The following is a 21,898-nucleotide window of genomic DNA, read 5'->3' on the forward strand; positions in this document are numbered from 1 at the left end:
ATTGCCAGCAAAAGAAGTAAATGCAACCACAGGGTGGCATTTAGAAATCAGTCTCCAGGTTTCTAGAACACCTTTGAGCCTTTCAGCATTTCCCGGGAGAGCCTTTGTAAAGCAGCACTACACTTTGTTGATAATCCAACTACATTTTACGTTAAGAAATAGGTATTTTAGAAAAGTTTAAGGAAAGAATAAATCTTCACAAAGATCGGTTTGATGATAACTGCGAATAAGTCCTTGCATTGACACGGTGCCACAAATTAGTATTATACAACCATTAAAAATATAATCCGATTAATTTAAAATACATGTAGGAGACCAGTTTAAACACCTTTCACCTACAAGCTTGTGGTGCTGAAGAAAATGGGCAATACTTTTCCTCTCACCTAAGAAATTTCAATACAAAACTAGCAGCCTTCATGATTTCCTCAGACACTAAGTATAACAGACAGAGAACTGAGCTTTTCTGTTCAACATACATTCACAAATCTCAAAATATTAAGTTCTCTTCCTGAGGCAAGAAGAAAGAATGCTAATCTTAGTTTGAAGCCTAACTCTTGCTCATCAGTGAAGAGCAGATGTAGGCATTAATAACTAAGAACAGCAGCTTTTTTTTTTTCCTCTGAATAAAGTTGTTTTTTTGATGTTTAATTTTGATAATGAAAAAAGCATGCTTCATTCCACATTGTTAAAAATAAAGCTTCTAATTTTGCATTATGAGATGCAGAATAATTTACAGGCAAAAAACGTGCATTTTCCCCCCTACAGACACAAATATGCAAATACAGGGGGGATACGCTCTAGAAACTTGTGTGTGTATAGACATATATAAAAAATAGTATTTTTCCCCCTTCAAGTCACAGTTTATTTTACTGGAAAAATAGTGTCAATGGAGAATCAATCAGCAAGCTGGAATACATTTTGAATTCAGTTCCCTTTCCCCTACCTCCTTGAGTTGATGGCACATTGACGGCAACAATCTTGCTGTTTGCAGGGAGTGGCAGCTTAGTTATCACTTTCCCTGCCATCGTTACTGGACTGCCTGAGATCTGGAAGGTCTGCCCTGTGCTGGCAATGGTTGTGGCTGAAGTGGCAGCTGTGCTAGTGGCTATTGAGGTACACAGAACAGTCAGTTTTAGAGCAGAATAATTAGTCAATGAAATGACTATTTTCAAGTATGAAACAGCAAACCACAGGATTATTTTTACAGTAATTTCTGAATGTGTCATACTTTCTTTGCTCACGTTTGTTTTTTTGGAAACAGTACGTTACAGCACAGAATGCTTTCATTACCAATGACTACTAGAACAACAACTGTCAGTAATAAATCAGACAGGTCAGAAATAAGACTACCCAGCAAGTCTGAACGATGAAAAATTAAGACAGGTATTATCTCAGAAATGTCCTGCTGACTCAGTAAGAGAGTTAAGAGCAAAGATAATAATAAGTGTAACAAAGATACAACATTCTGGAGAAGATGTAGATGCTGTATATAGGATGAAATCTAGCACACGTTCTCTCCACGATAAATGGCTACTTACCTGTCGAGGACTGGCCTTGTTTAACCCAAGTAGCAAAAGTCTGATGGAAATTCTTGTTCTGTTGGAATGTTACTGTAGCTGGAGAACCCACTTTCGTAGTTAGTACTACTTTGGTTCCAGTGGGGACTGGGCCTGCTAAAGGGCCTACCACAACCTTCTGCGGTGTTGAGACAGTAGTTGCAGTGCTGCTGGATGTAGTGACTGCAGGGGCCACGCCTGCTGCAGGTATCTGCTTCTGCTGTTCCAGCCGTTTCTACAGAATTTAGAAAAAAAAAGAATGAAGGGATGGATCAATGTTTTCAGATTTTGTAAAATAAACCCTGTCTCTTCACAGTACTGAAAAATAAAGGACTCTGGTAGGATTTTAGTTCACGTTGTAAAGACTGAAGAATAAGCTGCTCGCACACCCTATGCCATGAGGCTCCTTGACCTGCAGAACTACAGGTCTGCTTATAGTATACAGCCAGAAATTTTCTTTTATAGCATCTCTAAAACCCTCAGCTTATGTTACTTTCACTGCACATTTTACTTCAAAGAACTTATTAATTAGTCTCAGATTAATCTGAAAGGTTAAAAACCTTTGAAAGATATCCATCTGTGTCTGGCTTTGACCATGTGCATTCAGCCTGCACCTAGGTCAGCACGCGGTACATCACCACGGTTTATTACTAGCATTCCTAAGTTTAGAGCTGCCTGCACTGAAATCCTGGCAGTTACATGGAAAAAAAATAAAATACACTATGTCATTCTACTTCACCATTAAGAACGTAATTTTAATAATTACTCTTTTAACCATAAATCCAGTTTCCAGCCTGCTCAAAAAAGATTAGGTTCAAAATCCCTTACCTTACCCAGCAACCTTCCGTGCTATAACAGTCAAGAAAGTACACTTAATTTAGAGAGCCACTTTGTGAAAGGATAGTATCAGTACGCTCTTTTACAATTCCAACTAATCTAACATTCTTCCCTATGTTACTGGAATTATCTCTGTTTTTATTAAATTTCAGCATTTGGTTAGCATATCATCGTTGTAATGCCCATTAATCTGAAACACTCCACTAGTAATGTATTTTCTTCAGGGAATATGAAATGAAAAAGGAGCAAGTTGGAAAAAAAGCAAAATTCTTAATAATGTATGTGAAATACCAACATGGCATTGGTTTCCTAATTTTAATTGCATATATTTATATACACATACACACATCTATACATCCATACCTATATATATTTATATGAAATTATCAATGGGCCTCATTCAACCAAGTTAAGATAGGGTAAAATCAAAACATTCAGTTTGATTGAAGCACAAAGAACAAACGCAGCTGTATTCCCGCATCAGCCATATACCAAGGGAGCTTCCCATTACACCACGAACACTGCTGACCTTACCTGGAGATTGATGCTTCTCAGCCTTCTTTTAAGACGGAAACAAACTAAACTTTTAGAAGTGTTACAAATTAGGTGGGGTAGGGGAAGTAGCAATCCAAACCAAATCTTTGCCTTGACCCCATTTCAAAACAATAAATGTACACAGTGGGAACAGCATCGTTTGATGGTTGAAGTCTGCACAGGAAGCGGAAACTATTTCAAAAATGGCGTAAGATAAACTTTGCTTCCCATGTTCTATGGCATGTGGACCACCAGCGCATAGTTGCTGACAGGTGGGACTACCCATAGCTCCCCCACCTGCTGGGCAGCCAATCGTTGGTGTTTTAGTTGAGCCTCCAATTGGGCCTTGAACTCCTCTGCCTTCTTCTGTTCACTAACCTTAGCCTGTTGTTCAACTGCCTGTGCCTTTTCCTTCTCCACCCTGCCAAAGACACAACCAAAAGTGAGTTATACCACCACATAAAAGCCACCCATCGAACTGGATTTCATTTTATCCAGTTTCATCGCTCTTACAAGAACAAATGTCAAGACTGAGGATCACTGAAAAACTGGTCATGGCTTTAAAAGTATTTTGAAATAAACTACTGAAGTTGCATGTAACATCCTTGAAATATTCTGATGCTAAGCTACCGCAACACCTTTCAGGAAACTATTAATCTAAACTGGAATTTATACTTACATCTCAGACTGCAAACAATCTATGTCATACCATTAATTTAAAACAATTATTTCCAAGAGACTCAAAAATGTTGTTCCAAATCCAAGCATGCAGTACTGAGAATGGTCATTTTATGACTTGAATATTCTCAGGCTCTATTTACTTTACTTGTACACATTCATTTTCTTTGTATTACAGAAGTATTTAACAGATACTGTTTAAAAACAAAACAAAAGTAGCCTAAAGCCTTTCCACGCATTACACCAGCAGCCTTTTAGCATACAACAGTGATTAGTTCATAAGCATGGAGAAATTAATATATTATTAGTTCTCACAAATCTGTAAGATCTGCATAAATTAGTTTTGGTACCAGCTAATAGTTTAGCTTTACAACTTTACGATTGACTATCATTGAAAGGCACGGTAAAAATGCAACACAGCTCCACCTGCACTGGTTGTAGCTACCAAGTTTGTGTTCTCTAGTTGGAACTTCTATTTAATACACACACACAAATTAAAACTGCCTTCTTTAAAAGCTCATTTGAGTTTGTTTACCTTTCAGCAAATGCCCTGATCTCCCATAGTTCCAATTCCTCCTCTGCTACCCAGCTTTCAATTATAACAGGACCCGTTTGCTTGGGTGTTTCTGGCCTTTTTGGCCTTAGTGCACTTGATCGCAGTCCCTTCCTCTGGGGTGTTGGCGTTTCTTTGGAGAACAGTCAAAAAACACACACATTAAGCTCAACTGTAAAACTTAAGTGTAAAGCAAGATTTAGTGTCTTTTTCAGTCTCATTTTATAAACAGGAAGGCCTTTCAGCTTCAGATAAGTCAGGTCAGTTTGTTAAATGCTTCATTTGTTTCCTATAGGTGAACAAATAGTTCCTGCCAAGCTGTATTTGCTCCCTTGATGGTCTGAATTAACATAAAGATCCAGTTACCTTGATTTCTGTAGGAGCTTATGGGGGAAAAAAAAAAAAAAAAGTAAAACAAACATACCTTTTGGAGCCTCTGGTACACCAATGGGACAAATAATTTTTCTTATACAGTACTCTGACCGAATTCCATATGGACCAACATCTCTTCTCTTGATTATTTCTGTTGTTGTAATTTCAGTTTCAGATGTTTCTACAACAAATTAGTCCAAACATATTACTAACAGAAAGCAAATAAAAGCTAGATCTCCAATGAACCCAAAATACTCAAGGTACAGAAACAGCAACTAGTACAAACTGTTGACCAAAAAAATTAAAATGCCATAGTTAACATCAAGCCTTTACAGAAAAGCTTGGAATGAGTATAATACTCAAAATTAACAGCAAGACCTTTTGCATTAAGAAACCCAGAAACTTAACAGAAATAATACCTGTACGTGTAGTTCCTCCCCCAGGTGGAGCTTTTGCTGCCATATCATCCCATTTGAGACATGCCCACAATAACCGCAACATAAGGCTCACTCCAGCCAATGATTTTACTGTTTGAAGTCGGTACCTAACAACAGAGTATTAGTTATATCTTAAAATCAAAATGTATTTAAAATACTTAACCAAACCAAGGGGACAAAGGCTTTCCATTCTACCTTTACTGAACAATATAGAAAAAAAAATTACTAAAGAGCAAAACTTGCATGTTTGGGCAGAAACATGTTTATCACTTGCATTTTAAAATTCAATTACTTTCATCACATTTCACACTTCTCCCCAAAAATGTAAAGCATGTACCTCCAAGTGATCCCAAAAGTTGGCCTTGGGGATGGATATGGCCAGATATCCAAGGCAGGCTTTGCATTGTAATTGAAGTAAGGAACTTCTCTGATCCCTCCTTTTCTGGCCAGCTTTTTTAAGTCATCATTGGGTAGCACAAATATGCTTTTTTTACTGCTTTTAGTAACAAATTTTCTGTAAGATGGTAAGGCAGTTCCAGAACGAGTTTTTTTGGGCCTTGCAAATTTCATTAACTTCACTTTGTCTTTTGTAGAATATTCTTTGCTGACAGTCATGGAAGTCACCAGCATGCCTTCTGGGGTGGTCAGTGAATCAGTTACTGTTGTCGTAACTACTGTTTTACTATGCTCTTGCACAGAAATGACACCAACATTACTGTCTGTAGCCGGAGTTGTAAGCTTAGTTACAGTAGTGGTGGTAGTTACAGTGGATATGGCACAGTTTTCTGTCGATGATACTACTGTTGTTTTCTCATCATTAGAAGCTACAGTCTCTGCAACTTTAAACACAGTTTTGGATTCTGTAGATACAGTGGATGTTGTGGTAGTCACTTCAGTAATAACAGTTTTTATTTTACTTTCGCCATTAATATTTTCCATTTTGTATGTCTGTACACCATTCTGATCAGCAAAGTGACTACTCAAGCTAGATTCCTCACATGAGGTTACAGGCGATGGAGCAACTTTCTTATCCTCAGTGACTTCAGTTTCCATAGATTCTGTTTCACTATTCAGGTTATTTTCTTTGCAGACAGTGTGTGCTGGTGTGGAAGCAGTGCCAAAAGCAGACCGTTCAGGAGAAAGCTGGTTTTCTTCAGTTTTCTGCAAGCACTTGGGAACTTCATCTGGTGGCTGAAGACTTTCTCCAGATTCAAACTCAGGTGAACTCTGCAGACGTGACTTAGAGTCCGCATTCTTTTTGTCCTTTGTGTCTTCTACCATGATGTCACCGTTCATGAATGGTTTTACTGCAGATTCCTTAAAAGTCAATGGTTTTATTTCATGTTCTGGAATAGATTTATTAATATTATTAACTTTTGGTTCAATATCACTCCCTGCCTTAGTTTCACAGGCATCTTTACCTATGCAGTCATCATTTGATAATACTTTAATGTCATTGTCTTTTCCATTCATTTGAAATGCTGATTTTTCTTTTCCTAACTCTGTGGCAGTTTCTTCATCTTTATTATTCTTTTTGTCAGTAACACTCTTTAGATTGGTCTGATCAAGGTATTTATTTATAGTAGTTGTCTCCACTTTCAGTTCCTGACCTTTCTTTTTACCATTAGCCTCAGTTAGTTTAGTGCTCAGTAAATCCTCATCAACTTCTACCTCGTCCATGTGTTCCAGAGTTTGACTTTCAAGGTTTTTTTCAGAAATTAGCTCCGTTTTAAATGGTTCTAGATCTTTATTAACTGATTTTTTGTGAAATATAATCTTGTTTTCGGATTTACTTTCAGCCTTTAATGGAGCAATTTCTTCCTCCATTTCACTTTCTTGAGAGGACGTTGGTTCAATATGGCTTTTTAACATACAGTTCTTGTCTGGATCTTTGCTCTGCTGTTCAGAACTCCCTTCTGAATCGTTTTTTTCAAGAGTGGCCAGAGCATCTTTTCTACAGCTGCCTCCAGTTATCACTGGCCCTAAGTTTTCACATTCACGTTGTGATACTCTGGTAATAGGTAGTTTTTGTTTCAAAGGTTTTTCGCTTGTTTCTGAAACATCCCATTTGATTCTGCTTTCTGCATTTGTTTGTTTCAAGCCATCCACAAAGGAACTCTCAGACTCTCCAAAAGCCTCTTGTCCTTGACACTTAGCAGTCGTGGGTTCAGGGTTGTTTTCTTTACTGTCATTTTGAATGGAGCTTTCACCTTCAGAGGACTGACGTGAGTCCTCATCCAGTAGCTGGCCTTCTCTTTTTGACAGCCTGTTTGTCAAAGCAGGTTCATCTAGCTCACCAGTTTTGGTACAAGAGATGCTGCTGATGGGCAAGCAGTCCTGTTCCGCGTCTTCGGTTTGGGTCTTATCTGAAATGTAGGTTTGATCTTGGGAAGACATGTCAAACTGGCTTCCTTCTTTTACTTTTCTCATTTTTAGCTCATCTATGTTTTTCTGAGGGCTTACAGATCGGATGCCTACAGTTTTAGCACTAGCCTCCAGTTTCATCCTTTCTAGGCGTTGTTTTTCTTCCAGTGTAAACTGTTTTATTCGCCTCTCAAGAAGTCCATCTAATTTTGATGATTTTACTTTCCTTTTATAGCAAGTCCTTAAATGAAAACCTTCGCTGACATTGATTATATCCAGCTTACAATGACTATCCTCCTCTTTTATGTGGGATTCAATTTTCACATCATCTACATCCATTGGTTCTTCCTTGATGACTTTATTATTTTCACCATCGATTTCTTTTTCCCCTGTAAAGAAGAAATAAGTCTGAATCAGTAAGCTCCCCCAGCAATGAATACCAAACTATTATTTTTACATTAAGTACTAACAAATGAATGGACCTTTTAGGATATTAATAGATTTCAAGAAAGAGGGAACAAAAACTTCAGACACCAATATAAGGGATAATAAGCAATCATTTAACTAAGACATCTGAAATAACTTGACAAAACCTGTTACACAGTTTTGCAAACTAACAGTTATTTCTGAGGTCCTATGCTTTTACACACGCAATGTTGTAATGAATAGCTAGTTTTAGAATAACTTAAAGTGTTATCACCTTTGTCTTTTACATGGTCTACATTTTCAGAAATTGTGTCAACTTCTACTTTTTCTTCATGAGACTTTTCTTCTTTCACTTGTACTTTCTCCAAGGTTTCTGAAACATCGGCTTTGTCTTTTGCTTGCACATCATGAGAATCCTTTGTTCTATCTTTCTCTGTTTTTACCTTAATTGGACCTTTTCGTTTATCCAAGTTGCATTTTTCATCTTCACTCTTTGCTATTAACAAATTAATTAAATGGTTGCAATTATTCAGAATACTTTTTATACTCTGCTACATTTTAATGTATGTTAGCTTACCACTCAAATCATTCACACATCATTAGTGGAATTCTGAAATGGAATTAAGTAACAATGGTAACATCATAGATTAAGCTTAAAGCAATAGTGAATTAAAAAAAAAAAATATCTAAAAGCCCAGAGACAAAACTGTTTCATTTACCTTATTTTTTCAGGAGTCTACATTCAGCCTTTCTTAAAAACAAACCAAACCAAACCAGCCAAAAGACCCCAACTCAACAAAACCCCATACCCCCCTCCATTTTTCAGGAAACTTAACACCATTGTTCTGAAAACCCAGTCTATTAAGAGCATATTAGTTCATGTGTGCAAATTCAAGAATTATTTTTAGTAATTTTCAATTCCACTAAGCCAGAATGGACATTAGTATTAAAATGACTTTGTGCTTAACACTGTAGCAACTACTAATTGCAACACAGAAAGCAAAATAAATCAAATTTAACAATCATACAGACAACACTCAAAGCAGCAACATCTGTTTCATCTTTAATCCAGTTAAAAGCAACATGGAAAGTATGACATCAATATGTGACGAAATAGGTTATTTCGTATGTAATATAGGGTGGGCCACCATTTTCTAAATTTTAAAATGAAACTCAAGATTAAATTTGTTATATGTAAGACTCGTACATGCATTCTAAAAGTTAACTGTGCAAAGTTTTTCTTTTTTAATATAAATCCTTGGAACAAATAGATGAGAAGGTGTGTTTTGAACTTTCTAGAAAAATAAATTTCTTTCCCCTTATAAAACTATCATTCCCAGATAAAATTGGTTAATTGTATTCTGTCAGCATGGCAGGGAGTGGGGGGTGGGGAGTGCATATATATTCCAATATTTTAATGTTACTTCTTGCTTGTGATTATGTAATTTTTCTCTACCTTTAACACTATTTGTAAAAAAGTCCATGTAAGAAATATCACACAAATAATTAACTGAATATGCAACAAAAAGTAGTATGTTAGCAGTTAAAAAAAAAGTAAGCAATGCAGACACTTACTTGGTAGCAACTTTCTGTAATTTGCATTAGTATTTCCAGGCAGTTTGGGCATAAACCTGTGGACATGTGTTTTACTAATCCAGCTCCAGCCACCATATCCCGTTACTCTATATTCCTCTCCTTTTTGCTTCCAAACCTGTTAAATATTTTCAAAATAGTAGTTTTAATGATGCTATTTGCTGCATTATTAATGCATACGTTCATTTAAAAACCTCAGATGATTTAAAAAATTCCCCCAAACCCTTTAATTTACAGATTTTTTTCAAGCAAGTTGAAGTATGTGAAATAACATACTATCTAAAATTAAAGATATATCTGCTGATAATTAAATTGATTCTATCACAGTAACACCTAAACTCCATACTGATTTCATGGAACACTGAGAATCTATCTAAAAGCTGAAAGATAACAGAAGTTTTTGAATCAACCTGTATGTTTGTTTCAACAAACAAATTTATAGCAAAGAACCACTCCTGCAGAAGTACTTAGTATCTACTGTAGGAGACTATAAAGAGGTTTCTATCGTAGTTATCACATTATATAATCTTCCAAAGGAAAGGCAGCTGGATTTTTTTGGGGGGTGGGGGGATGGGAGGGGAGCACTGGACAAGGACAGACACATAGACAAGACTCGAATAACCATGTAGAACCTTTCCCTTAGGAAAGGCTGCACTTTGCAGACAAACATCTGTCAACTCAGGCAGTGTCACTAAGAGCATAATACATTTCAAATTTAGTTCAGACCAAGATTATGGGCTTGAATACGTGGGCAGGGCTCCTACTCCAATGGCAGGAAGTAATGCAATGACATTTAAATTTTAAGTTCAAAATGAAAACAGAAAAAGCGTAAGAAATCAACAATTCCTGTATTTTGTTTGTTCTTCACACAAAAGAAAACCTTACCTGATGTTTGACAGGAAACGTATATTTCACCCATGTAGCTTGCTGCATAGTTTCTTCTTCTTCTTGTTTCCTCTCTTTTTTTTTCACCTTCTCCTTTTCTTCTCTTTCTATTGCTGTCATTCTGCGTAACCTAATACATACAGATTTAAGTACATTTAAGTACAGGATCTTGTAAGCAAACAGAAGTCATCAAACAACAGCATATACTACCCCTCTGAATAACTTTAAATATCCGAAGTTAAGAGGAATGCCCAGTATCGGGTTATGTGTATTCCTTGCCACAGGAACACTACTTTTTTTTGGCCATGCCAGTAAGACAAACACAGGTACCAGCACCTGTGTCTAACATCAGACGTATCTCGCTTCTGCTTCTACGACACAATGAGAGACAAAAGACAAGACTCCACTGAACTGTGTGTGTGTGTTGAAATTCGCTCTTGTAGTCTCCCAAAGTTTTGTCATTTTGAGACTGTGGCTCAGAGAAAGAAAACAACTTGCTTTGTAGGAGCAATGACACCATAAAAACCTTGTCACTTATCTTCAGTGTTTCTTGAGAAAAACCACTTCAGGTGCTGAATGACTGATTAAATTAGAGGAACTAGTAATTGTAAAACAAAGTTCTCATATTCAAAAAGATGTTAACGTTTATTTATATTACCTAGTGTGCCCCAACGATTCCCGCCAGATTGGCAGCATAACAACCGGTTTAATTGCACATTCCAATATAGCCAGTGCTAGCGCAAATTCTCTAGGCTTGCTGCACATCTGAACAGCCTTAATCCAGTTAGACCTAAATTGGAAAAAAAGACAAAACCCTGAAACATATACATGCACTAATGTAGCATGCTATATGTTAGTAAGATATAATGGTGGGATAAAACCTCCTGTTATTTTAATACTTTACTCAAATGTGCAATCCTTTCAGCAATCCATCACAAAACATACATTAGCTTATATTTTAATATACTGAAACACAGTGCTCGGAAGTCACTGGTTTGAAAAAACAAAGACCATTGCTAATTAATACTGTTGGAAAAAAAAAAAAGTAGAACAAGAGAACATATATTTTAATTTATTAACTTACCTATGGGAAGCCCAGTTAGGGTGAAGGAATGATGCCGGGATATTGTTTTCTAGCTGAATAATAGTTAGCCTCAAAGTAGATATGGTAAGAACTTTGGACCCATGTACAGACCCATTCCATTTGAACTCTCCAGCAGGAGTCAGACAGAATTTATGTGAGAGATGTCGTCTCTTGTCATGGTCCTCCCTGTGCTGGTGCTTGTTCAATGCAAATGAATTGGTGGCATACTGATTATGATAAACACGATACTTCCCCTCTTGCCCTAATTTGAAATAATTGTTGATATTTCCTTTCATCACAACTTCCTTCTTTGTGTTCATTCGTGAGACTTCACCTTGAGAGTTGACCACCAGAACCTTATGAAAGAAAGAATTATTTCAAAGATGCACTTAAGTTTCAGATATTCCTATTTACTTATTTTATGATTTAGGCTTCAACTGCCTATATATAAAATAATAAAAATACCTCACATCCCTTTGTAGAAACAAAGAACTGTTGTCCAATATACTAAGTATATGTACTTCATTACAGATTGTATAGAGTTAGAATACTTCCAAAGATCAACTTTAACATTAAAAAACCTGCCATCCAGGCTCCTCAGCAAGTCAAACAGGAACCCGTTTTGCTTCTCTGAATTATACCTATTGAGGAGACAGCTTTGGGAAAACAGCTTCACTAAACTTAAGTGAAGAACTTTCTGCAAACCCCTCCTTGGTAAATCAGAGTTTTCATACATGTAGCTAAGCAAACAAGTATCTTCGACTTTGAAAACATGGTATGGATAACACCGCCGGTCTAATTCCTCATAATCAAGTCCCAAATTTGAGAAGCTTGTGAATAAATATGTTAAATGCTAACTTAAAAGGAAAACCAGTTAACAAAAATAAAACAAAACCAAAACAAACCACCAAACCCCAATAAACAATCTACAGTCACACAAAAAACTGTACCAGTGCACTGGGTCACTGTCATACCACTCCAAATAAAAGAGCAAGAGCAAAGGAGGAAAAAAGCTTCCTGTGATATTACAATTTCACCATTTGCTAATTTATTATTACTACTTTAACGTACCTCCACAGTCTGCCAAACCCACTTTTTTATTTTTACAAAGATTATCAGTTTTCTAAAACAGTTTTCATACTACTTTGAGTTTTCCAAGATGTGCACAAACCTCTCTGCCTTCTTTATATAACTTATTTGCTTCATGGGCTGCAGCAGCAACCTGCTGGCTTTTCATCTGGCTCAACTTGCTATCTGGATTTCGTAATCTTGTGAGCATTCGCGTCGAACCTGGCGTGCCTTTTCCTGCGCCTGGAGAATCACTTCTCTCACCATTAGATTTCTCTCCTGCCCAGGAAAAAAAGGCTTTTAAAACAAAGTTTTCTATTGATGTGTAGAAGTTACAAATTAAAAAGAAGAGGCATAAAATGAAAGTTAAGAGATGCTGTTGTCATTACCTATGTCCTCTGAAGTTTGGGATCCCCCCTCTGCATTTTCAGCATCATCAGGCGTCTTAATGGAGTCATTCTGCCCAGAGCCCAACTCACTACCATTGCTGTTTTCAACATCTGAATGTAGAGGTGCGGCAGATGCACTGCTACTGTTGCTAGGGATCATCTGACCAGTTTCTTCTATAAAAGAACAACTTCATTTTTAGTTTTTCTTTTAAATTGAATCAATGCGATTTTTTTGAGTTTTAAATTTTTCATCAAAAAAAGTCAGATTAACATCTTTTGCTGGGCTGGAGGGAAATACCCATAAAATATTAATTCCCTTCAGAGCACTGTATGCATGAAAGTATTTTTTGTTCTGTTTCAAGCAGTTTTAACTTTTACAGCTCTGAAGAACTGCAATTCATACTTGGATGAAATATGAATGTATTTTAAATATGAGACAATTTTTTTTCTACAGATGCACAGAGAACCCTCTACTGAGACTTCGTTTTGCCTTCAGAATGCAGATTCCATGAAATGGGGTCTTCCAGCAGCTTCTAAGATTTTGCCCCTTTTGATTTTCTTGTGCTTTAGCTGTTCCTCAAAGCATACGCCTTCCAGTTCCCCTCCAGTTTTCCACTGAGTCTTTGATTATCTCTTCTTCAGTACATTAATTCTGAGGAATCCCACATATTTCAGTCCAATTGGCACTACTCTGTATCTAAACTCCTCTGCAAACTGAAAGTATCAGCCTTCCTTACAGTGTGATAGGTCTAGATGTTGCTTCAAGCTCAGTAAGACAAATGGGTTCTTGGTCCTCAGTTGTCCTTGTTACTGTCTGTCTTGACAGCCGTGGACGTTACTGCCACCTCACTTGTTGCTAGGGCATACTGCCAGAGTATGACCTTTTCACTGAAGCATCAGTGAATTGCAGCTACCTAGAAATAAAATCACTCCAGCTTCCCAGGAAGAACAAGCCATCATCCCTCCAGACAGCAATGTTGTCTTGATTTTGTGTAGGAGATACAGCTTAGCCGCTTAAAAAAACCCCTATTTTTCTGTTTCTAGAATTCTTCAAACACATCAGGAATTCTGTTGTTATTAAGAAAGGTGACAGAACAAAGCCTCCTTCCTGTGAAATATTCACTCCTAGCAGAAAGACTATTAGAAAAATACTCTGGGATTCTTAAAAGACACCCTAAGCTGAATGCATAAAGATTTCTGGCTTTGCCAGCTGGGTGACCACCACTGTTTGATCCACTTTCCTTTGTACCAAGAGGAAAAGTGGAACTATTTGTGGTGCCTGCTGTTTGGTGAAGAGTGGAAGCACCCAAAGTAGACTCTTAATAGAAGACTAATACCCAAATCACATTTAACAAGGATGATGACAGACATTCTCATCTAGCTTTGCATTTTATTTGTATTTTCCCCCTCTTTGGGAGTAGCTGCCTCTCTGATACCGGTTCAGTTTCTCTCCCGCCCTCTGAAATGAAGGTCTCAAACTGCAGTTCCATAACAGGAACACAAGCACCACTATGAATATAGCCAACTAGACATGAGGAGGAACTCTCTCCACACACACATATTTTCCAAGGAAAAAAAAGCCCACTGATTTAAAAACAAGCTAGGAGCTTTGAAGGAGAAAGGTACCTGTGAAAGTATAATAAAGAAATAATGATAAATATATAAGCAAATCTTTAAAGTAAAATACGAACCCATAAATGTGTCTGGAACAAAGTTTAGGATATGTATCTTTTCCATTAAATCTCTGTACAGTTACTTTAACTTTAAAATGGAATAATAAAAAAAAAAAACGAACAGGTAAAAATGTTTGGTCAAATATCTAAAATGTATGGCTTTTATCCTACACATTAGGACATTTCCCATATTAAAAAAGTGTATTATGAGGCTTCCAGATTATGGATTAATTTTAACTTCCATTTCCTGCTCCTATTAACAAAATTTATTATAAGGTTTGGATGCATTCACATTTGCAAGTTCAAGAATTGCAATCTGTATCTGAAGGGAGAACTACTTCCATAGAAGAGAAAATGTTTACTACCACTTTTTAAAACATAACACACTGAGTATGGCTACATCACAGATTAGAGTATTTTTAAGGACTGAAAATAAAACTGTGATCATTTTAACAGTAATCAGATGTTTAGAATAACGTGTGGTTACACAGTAAAGCCTGCAATAGAATATAATTCTAAACATAACAATATAATTCCAAAACAGCACACTGATAATTTGTTAACACCTAGTCAAGTCACGTTTATTCCTAAATTGAAAGTTTGCTGTTTTTTTTTTAAATTGAATTGTGTATATTACTATTTCTGAATCACTGACACGGCAGAACAAAACATGTTAAAATACAAGAGCCTCTGTGCTTATAATTCTGAACTCTGTTTAAAATTCCTAGCATGACAATTTTAATCTTGAGATTTTGGTGCAATGGTTTACTCATGTGAATGAAAATGCTTTGTTTGTTAGTAATTTATACAGTAAATGAGAGGTTAAAATAATTAACAAGCCAGCAGCAAATTAGAATTTGAAATAAATTTTGATAGGATGCTAACAATCATTATGGATCACTATGGAGAAATAAAATATACAGAAAATAGAACATAAAAAGCTTAGCCATAGTCGTCTTTGGAAGGCATGGAAACAAATGCTAATGTCACGGAGGACCACAAATTTCAAGCACTAGTTGCAAGAAAATTAACTTTGAAATGTTAATGACAACGTAGCAGTAAAGGATGGCACTGCAAGCAAACAGCATGAGTGATATACGCTGTGAATGGTTTTAGTGAACAAACCAGATAGAAAAACTGAACAGATTCCCCAAATTACAGAGGCATTGGTAACAGTGCCTTCTGTACCTGAGAGTTCCTGAGGGAGCTCTGATGCCACCTTCTTCTCTGCCACGTTGTTGCTATCAAGGGTTTCTGACTGACACCCCATTGCGTTCTTCCCTTCAGAGCAACTAGTCTCTCCTGCAGAAGGATTTGTGTTGTTGTCATCAGTGCTTGATGTCACAGAGTTACTTTTATCCCCAACGACTGTTGCCTCTATAGTAAAACGCACAACAAAACTTTAGGGATATTCTTTAGTATGTCTTGGGATGTCATGTGGCATCATCCATAGAAAGCAACTTCAGCAGCTTTGTTTGATAACGCTGAAAAACATCAAGCTTTTTGCTCTCCTGTTTCCCAACCCCCCTCTTTTTTGCTATGTGGTATTACTGTCTCAGAATCAAGAAACTAATTCTGATGAGGAAAACAATGTTAAAAATGATGCAATATTGCTTACTACAAACATGTTGATCACAGCCTGTAAGTGCCACCTGTACTTCAAGCCAAGGTATCTACAAGCTAGCTGTATTTAGCTTGAAAAGTAGGAAAAATTGGTGAAATTACTTAACAAGAAAAACAATTACAATATACAATCACAAAGGAACTGATAAATATTACCTATTACTTCAAAAATAACTTAAGAGGATCATAAAAAAACCCCAAACCCTCACATCAACACTTACATGTGAGTAACTTAAAGATTTACTTCACTTAAATGAAGTTGTTAAAGAACAGTCAGTTTCTTTACCTTCTGTTTTTACTTTTTCTGTGTCTTGCTCGGTGGGTGTTTCATCAATTTTATCTTGGTCTCCAGATTCTTCCTTGCCTCTCTCAGCATCTGTCTGGTCATTATCAACATCACTTTTGGCTTTTTCTGCGTCATCATCTGCTGTGTTTTTATCTTCCACTATTTCTCCTTTTCTTGCTCTGATAATGTCCAAAATTTCATCTACAATAGAACGTATGTTGTCATCAATAAACAAACCACCACCCACAGAGCTGAAATAACATGACAAATACTGCTTCTTTTCAAAGAGATAAAAGATAACATCCAAATTCTAAGTGGGGAAAAAGTGGTAAGGAGAAACAATTCCAAAGATTTAATTATTGATTTCTCAGAGTTATGCATTTACATAGTGATGACTTCAACCCTTTTTAAACTTGAGTATCTAGTGTTCCTGTCTTCCCTAGAACCAAAGTTCAAACCTTCACAGATTTATATTCCTTTTTATTGCTCCAAGGTACATAAAGTTGGTGGGGAACTGAAATGGAGATATGCACTCTTCCACGCTTTCCGTAATAGTGCAGCCAATACTGGAGCTCTAGTATTTTTGCTATTCCAACTCCCAGTAGACTGTAAAATGTTTTTAAATATAAATAAATAAATAAATATATAAAAAGATAGTACATCAAGAAGCATTTAACAGTTAATACAGCTCCACTTCAACACCTGGAACAATCATGATCTGGGACACCCTAAGCATATCAAGAATCCACATTGTTCAGGACATCCTGAAATACACGATACATAGCCCTGCCAGAAGTCAGTACGCCACAGCCATGCTGGTACACCTGCATGACGCTGCCCCACCAACTTCTATAAACTTCTTATAATAAAATAAATATAAAGTAGCACTTGATTTGAAGTGCAATATGTATTCCCATTAAACAAAAATATTCTTACCATTTGCTGCAGAAAGGAAAGACTTGTTGTTGCCCCTTGCTTTATTAGTAAGGTCTTCTGTCACATCCATATGCCGATGAATTTCTTCGCGCATTTCTTCCAGAGTTTTGCATAGGTCAGCTTCCCAGTAATCTTTGTCGAGGCATTCAATTAACTCTGCCAGCTGTATCTTTGTGCTATAGTACCAGATTTTCTTATCCTTCTCACTTTCTGAATCTTCCTCTCTGTAAGAGTATTTAAACAGTATTAATTTTAAAATACCTGGAAAAACGACAAAAATTAGTATCAGCCTACTTTTTGCAGAAAGCTATTGAATGACAACACCCAAGTGTCAGTAAACAAGCCACACGAGGACACTCAGAGGCACCCAGCTTAGTACTCAAATAACTTCTTTCTCATTCCCTCCCTTCGTTCATCCCCTCAGAAGTTTGCATGACAGCTTCCTCAGGAAAGCTTTTGAAGAGTCTCCTTAAAACTGGTTTGTCCAATCTGGCAACAAGGTCTACTCTCATTATATTTAATTCTACTGCAACCACTAACCTACTACTAAGTCTCAAACAATTTGCAATGTAAGAAGGGACGGCTCCAGAACCCATAAAGGGTTTCTGACTGCATATTCAGGCAAAAGCCAAGGTAGGAAATTCAACATGTAGAATGTCACATAACATCTCTTATGTTAACATTTCTAAGGCATTAGCCTGTGAGAGCACCAGTAAGGGGACAAAAGAACCATAATACGATCCTCTGTAGAGATCAAGAGATTTCCACACTTTTTTATCTGGGGTACTCCACAAAACTACAAACCTAGACAAAACTACTGGAGGACCACAGTGTCAAAAGCATCTCAACAGGGCCACCAGACCCAAGCGAGCTCCGTAAGTATCTCGGGCAAGGGGCTCTCCCAGAGAGCTGGAGAGCTTAAGGAGGATGTGCCAAGCAGTCCTGCAGAAGGCTGCTCCATTTCAGCTTGGCTTGTTAGGTCCTGTTCAGCAGCAGCAGCCAGATCCAGGCCGGCTGTGGGCAGGACCACTCATTTCTGCGACACACCCCAGCACTCCCAATACCGTGAACACTGTATGGGGTGACACAATGATTTATCAGCCTGGCCTTCATGGGTGGAAGAGAAGCTAAACTACTGCTGCACTTGCGCTGCCTGTGAAAGCATTACATACCGATGGGTCACTAATCCTAAACCAAACTCAACAGGAATGGAAAGCTGACTGTAGTTTGAAAGATCTACCCTGGTAATGTTTGTTGTGTGCTCCTCTCTACTGCCTGCCTCCATGTGGTTTATATATTCAAAACCAAAATATTTATATATTTTGTTTATACATTCAAAAGTAAAAAGTAGCCTCAGGTATTCAGAAAGCCCAACAACTGTGAGGCAACTTGACCCTTGTCTCTTTTCCACTCTGTTGTTATGAAATGACTGTTGTACTTGCAACTCAAGCAGAATACAACTACAATAAAGTGGTTATGAAGTTAATAGTGGCAATCTTAATCAAAATTCAACTACTAACTTGTCACAACCATTACTACAGAACAGACTTCTGGTTTTGCTGATAAAGCCTGGTGCACTGCAAAGAAATAGTATAATTTCTCTCCAAGGTCTTTGCTCATGAAAAGCAACTAATTCTACTTTAACCATTTACTTATCTAGGCTACCAGGAACTTTCCACTAGTTTTAAAAGGTTAGTATGGTTAAGTTTGACATTTTCTCAGAAAACAACAAATTTCAGTAAGACTGCTCACATACTACACATGAAAAAGTAACAGCTGAACATGGACAATCATTCGATTCTATGGATTACTCTGCGCATGTAGACTGCCATGCTACAGAAAATGTATTGTTTAAACCATGTTTCCTGTAAACCAAGAAAGTTATTTACCAACAGGAATGGCAGCATCTTTATTCTCCTTTGTGAACAAAAGCCAGAGAAAAGGAAGATAAACACCCCAAAACTAAGATGGAGATGAAAATGCAACAATACAGCTTCATACAGCAAGAGGAAAGAAAAGGATGAAACAAAATGCTTAACTAAAAAGGACAGGGAAAGTATGACTTCTGAGTTTTCCCTGGCAAATGTCCAATGGAAGTGGCAAGAGCCAGACACTGGCAGAGCAGCAATTGTAAGGCTGCCCTGCTCCTTACAAACATGACTGCAGAATATAATGCTGTCACTAAGTTTATACTTTAATTATTTCTTAACTCCCCAAAAAGTGAAATTTAATTTTTCGTTTTGAACCCCTACATCATTACATGATTTTTTTGCTAGATAGATATGCTATTTATACGTCTTCTTATATTACCTAGATATGCAACAACAGGAATGCTTTATATAGTCTCATCATTCCATGAAGTAAGACTGTGCTAGCATGCCTTTGCCAGGCAAGCAGCTCAAGCACAGAGGCTTGTACATCTTGCTTAAATTTTGACGGTGATCGCCCAGGTGTTTTCTTCTTTTTCTACTTTCTCCTCCCATTTAGCAAATCTGAAACTGCTACAGCTGTGCTAATGCATCCAGGATGTGTATGTACATCAACTGAAAATCCCAAGAAGCGTCTGCCTGTTCCCTTCCCACCAGTTCTTTCTATTCTAGTGTTGCAAGATTCCACTGGACTGAAAAGCAATTAGCTGTTATCTTCAATTTCCCCTTATAACTCAAGAAAAAGCCTTCAGTACAGTACAGGTATGCTATATTAAAGGCCAATAAAACCAAGAGGCACTCCACGAAGATTCAAGACACTGGACTACAAAGACAGTACTCTGCAGAAGGCACCTAGAGCTAATCTTTCCATGTACGATTTGAGTCCTACCCATTAAAGAACTGCTCGGATGATATTCTAGAAACAGATGAGGTTATCCAAGAGTATTTTATTTCCCTTCCACTCAATTATGTAGAGTTTCAAGCATAGAATTTCTCTTGAATTCAAGGCTATCACAACTTTAGTAACAGAATTTCAGGAATTAAAGAGTTTTCTCTTGACAAAGGCACAGATGGAAAATGAAGTGGCAGGAGCCTGCCGTTATATATGCTTACATGAAACTCATCTTCAGTCAAACTGCTTTTCAAGATTCAGGTGTATGCCACTGGAAGCCTAGAAGAGCTCATTACCAGCTCACCAACAGTCAAAGAACTACAGCAGAAATCGTTCTAGGCAGTCCATTTCGGCAAAGTTACTTAAGATTTAAATTAACAATTAAAAATTAAAGCTAACTTTCCCTGAACACCTTCTTGCATTGGCTAAAGGAGCACCACTTCTACCCTTTGAAGGAATCAGAGGGGCTATCATAAAAGAGGATAGGAAGATGCAAGTCTACAGAAGGATTGATTCCCATTGTTTTTCTCTGATAAGCTGGCCAGATTTGCCAGCATGGTGCTGGACAGGTCTAGTCTCCAGGGGACCGGCTTGAGTCACATATATTAAGTGAGGCCAAGCAAGGGAGAAAATCACGTGAATATTTCCTACCTCTTTCAGTCGCCTTTGCTGCCAGGAACTATTCACTGGCAGGCTTTAGAGGCAAGTTTTATGACTGATAAAATGACAACACAGAAGATGCTAAAAACTTCCAGATAAAGTAATAATGAAGTAGATATACCCCTTCCTAAATTCCGTGGCACGATAAAATTAGAAACTGAAAAAGTCAGTACATTTTTAATCTATTCAAATGAAGATCCAAAACCTTTTCAAGTACAGAAAATAGAGGAGGACCCAACTAAGAACACAAACAGCATGACAAATCTTGCAGAAAAAAAGCTGAAACTGTTTTTGACTATTGAGGAAGATACATACAACTCAGGAATAACATTGTTTTATTTCTGCTATGAAAATGAAAACCAAACAATGTTTCATTATCTCCTTTCATAGATGTTTGACAAATCCAAAGCATCTCAGTATTTCTACAAAGATAACTTGTTAAAACAGTGCAGCCGTTTACTAGGAGAATACAAGCCGAAGTCCTAACTTTTCTGACTTGTTAACTTGCAGAAATAACCTTCACAAGCAAAACAAATGCAATTAACTCAGACACATCATCCTAAATTTGTTAACAGCTTGAAACAAACCCTCAGGAATTACTTCTCGCTTGCCTTTTTTTTTTTTTTAAATCTTGTTGATATTTGCTCATGGGGATGTACAAGAGAAGACCTCCACAGTGTCCACTTCTCCATCTTTGTAAAACAGAAGAGGTGGAAAAGAAGCAAAACCACAATGGTGGTTTTAAATGAGGCTTATTATCCAAAGCCAGTGAGAAGCATGGAAATAAAAGTATCAGTAAACAAAGAGTCTACAAAAACCTTTAGAAGATGCTAAAACCAGTGGTATGATGGATTTGTAACATTTATAAGGGGAAAGGGGAGAAGAAGGGAGAAGTAAAAAGCCCTAAAAACTCCTTTGAAAAACAAAACAAAAAAACCTGCAAGAATTTAGGATTTCAGTTCTCTAATCCCCCTGGGCAAGGTTTCAAATCGGTGCTTGTGCAGATTATTTTTAGACGTATTAGTTTCCTCTGATATATCTGATCACATGGCATTGGTGAATACATTCTGTTCATTTTAATAAAGTTGATATGATAATATCATTTCATGAATCTCAGATTTTAG

At 37.1% G+C, this 21,898-nt stretch overlaps 1 protein-coding gene across 14 annotated transcripts in view; it reads right to left on the reverse strand.

The window, feature by feature from the left end:
- The window catches only part of BPTF (bromodomain PHD finger transcription factor), a 56,504-nt gene that overhangs the window by 17,971 nt on the left and 16,635 nt on the right, over window positions 1-21,898 (reverse strand). For 8 of the 14 annotated variants that reach the window (XM_040581980.1, XM_040581990.1, XM_040581986.1 and 5 more), the window contains exons 3-19: window positions 17,295-17,518; window positions 16,359-16,559; window positions 15,638-15,826; window positions 12,777-12,950; window positions 12,491-12,666; window positions 11,320-11,675; window positions 10,894-11,025; window positions 10,236-10,365; window positions 9,333-9,468; window positions 8,032-8,253; window positions 5,305-7,720; window positions 4,950-5,074; window positions 4,583-4,711; window positions 4,141-4,291; window positions 3,225-3,348; window positions 1,539-1,791; window positions 944-1,105 (exon numbers count right to left, since the gene is read on the reverse strand). In XM_040581980.1, coding sequence (XP_040437914.1) covers window positions 944-1,105; window positions 1,539-1,791; window positions 3,225-3,348; window positions 4,141-4,291; window positions 4,583-4,711; window positions 4,950-5,074; window positions 5,305-7,720; window positions 8,032-8,253; window positions 9,333-9,468; window positions 10,236-10,365; window positions 10,894-11,025; window positions 11,320-11,675; window positions 12,491-12,666; window positions 12,777-12,950; window positions 15,638-15,826; window positions 16,359-16,559; window positions 17,295-17,518 — 5,300 coding nt within the window. The remainder of the gene's footprint in view (window positions 1-943; window positions 1,106-1,538; window positions 1,792-3,224; window positions 3,349-4,140; window positions 4,292-4,582; window positions 4,712-4,949; window positions 5,075-5,304; window positions 7,721-8,031; window positions 8,254-9,332; window positions 9,469-10,235; window positions 10,366-10,893; window positions 11,026-11,319; window positions 11,676-12,490; window positions 12,667-12,776; window positions 12,951-15,637; window positions 15,827-16,358; window positions 16,560-17,294; window positions 17,519-21,898) is intronic. The other 6 variants (XM_040581989.1, XM_040581991.1, XM_040581983.1 and 3 more) reach the window with 5 other exon arrangements.

The sequence above is a fragment of the Falco naumanni genome, chromosome 1 (genome assembly GCF_017639655.2).
Source record: "Falco naumanni isolate bFalNau1 chromosome 1, bFalNau1.pat, whole genome shotgun sequence".
NCBI lineage: Eukaryota > Metazoa > Chordata > Aves > Falconiformes > Falconidae > Falco > Falco naumanni.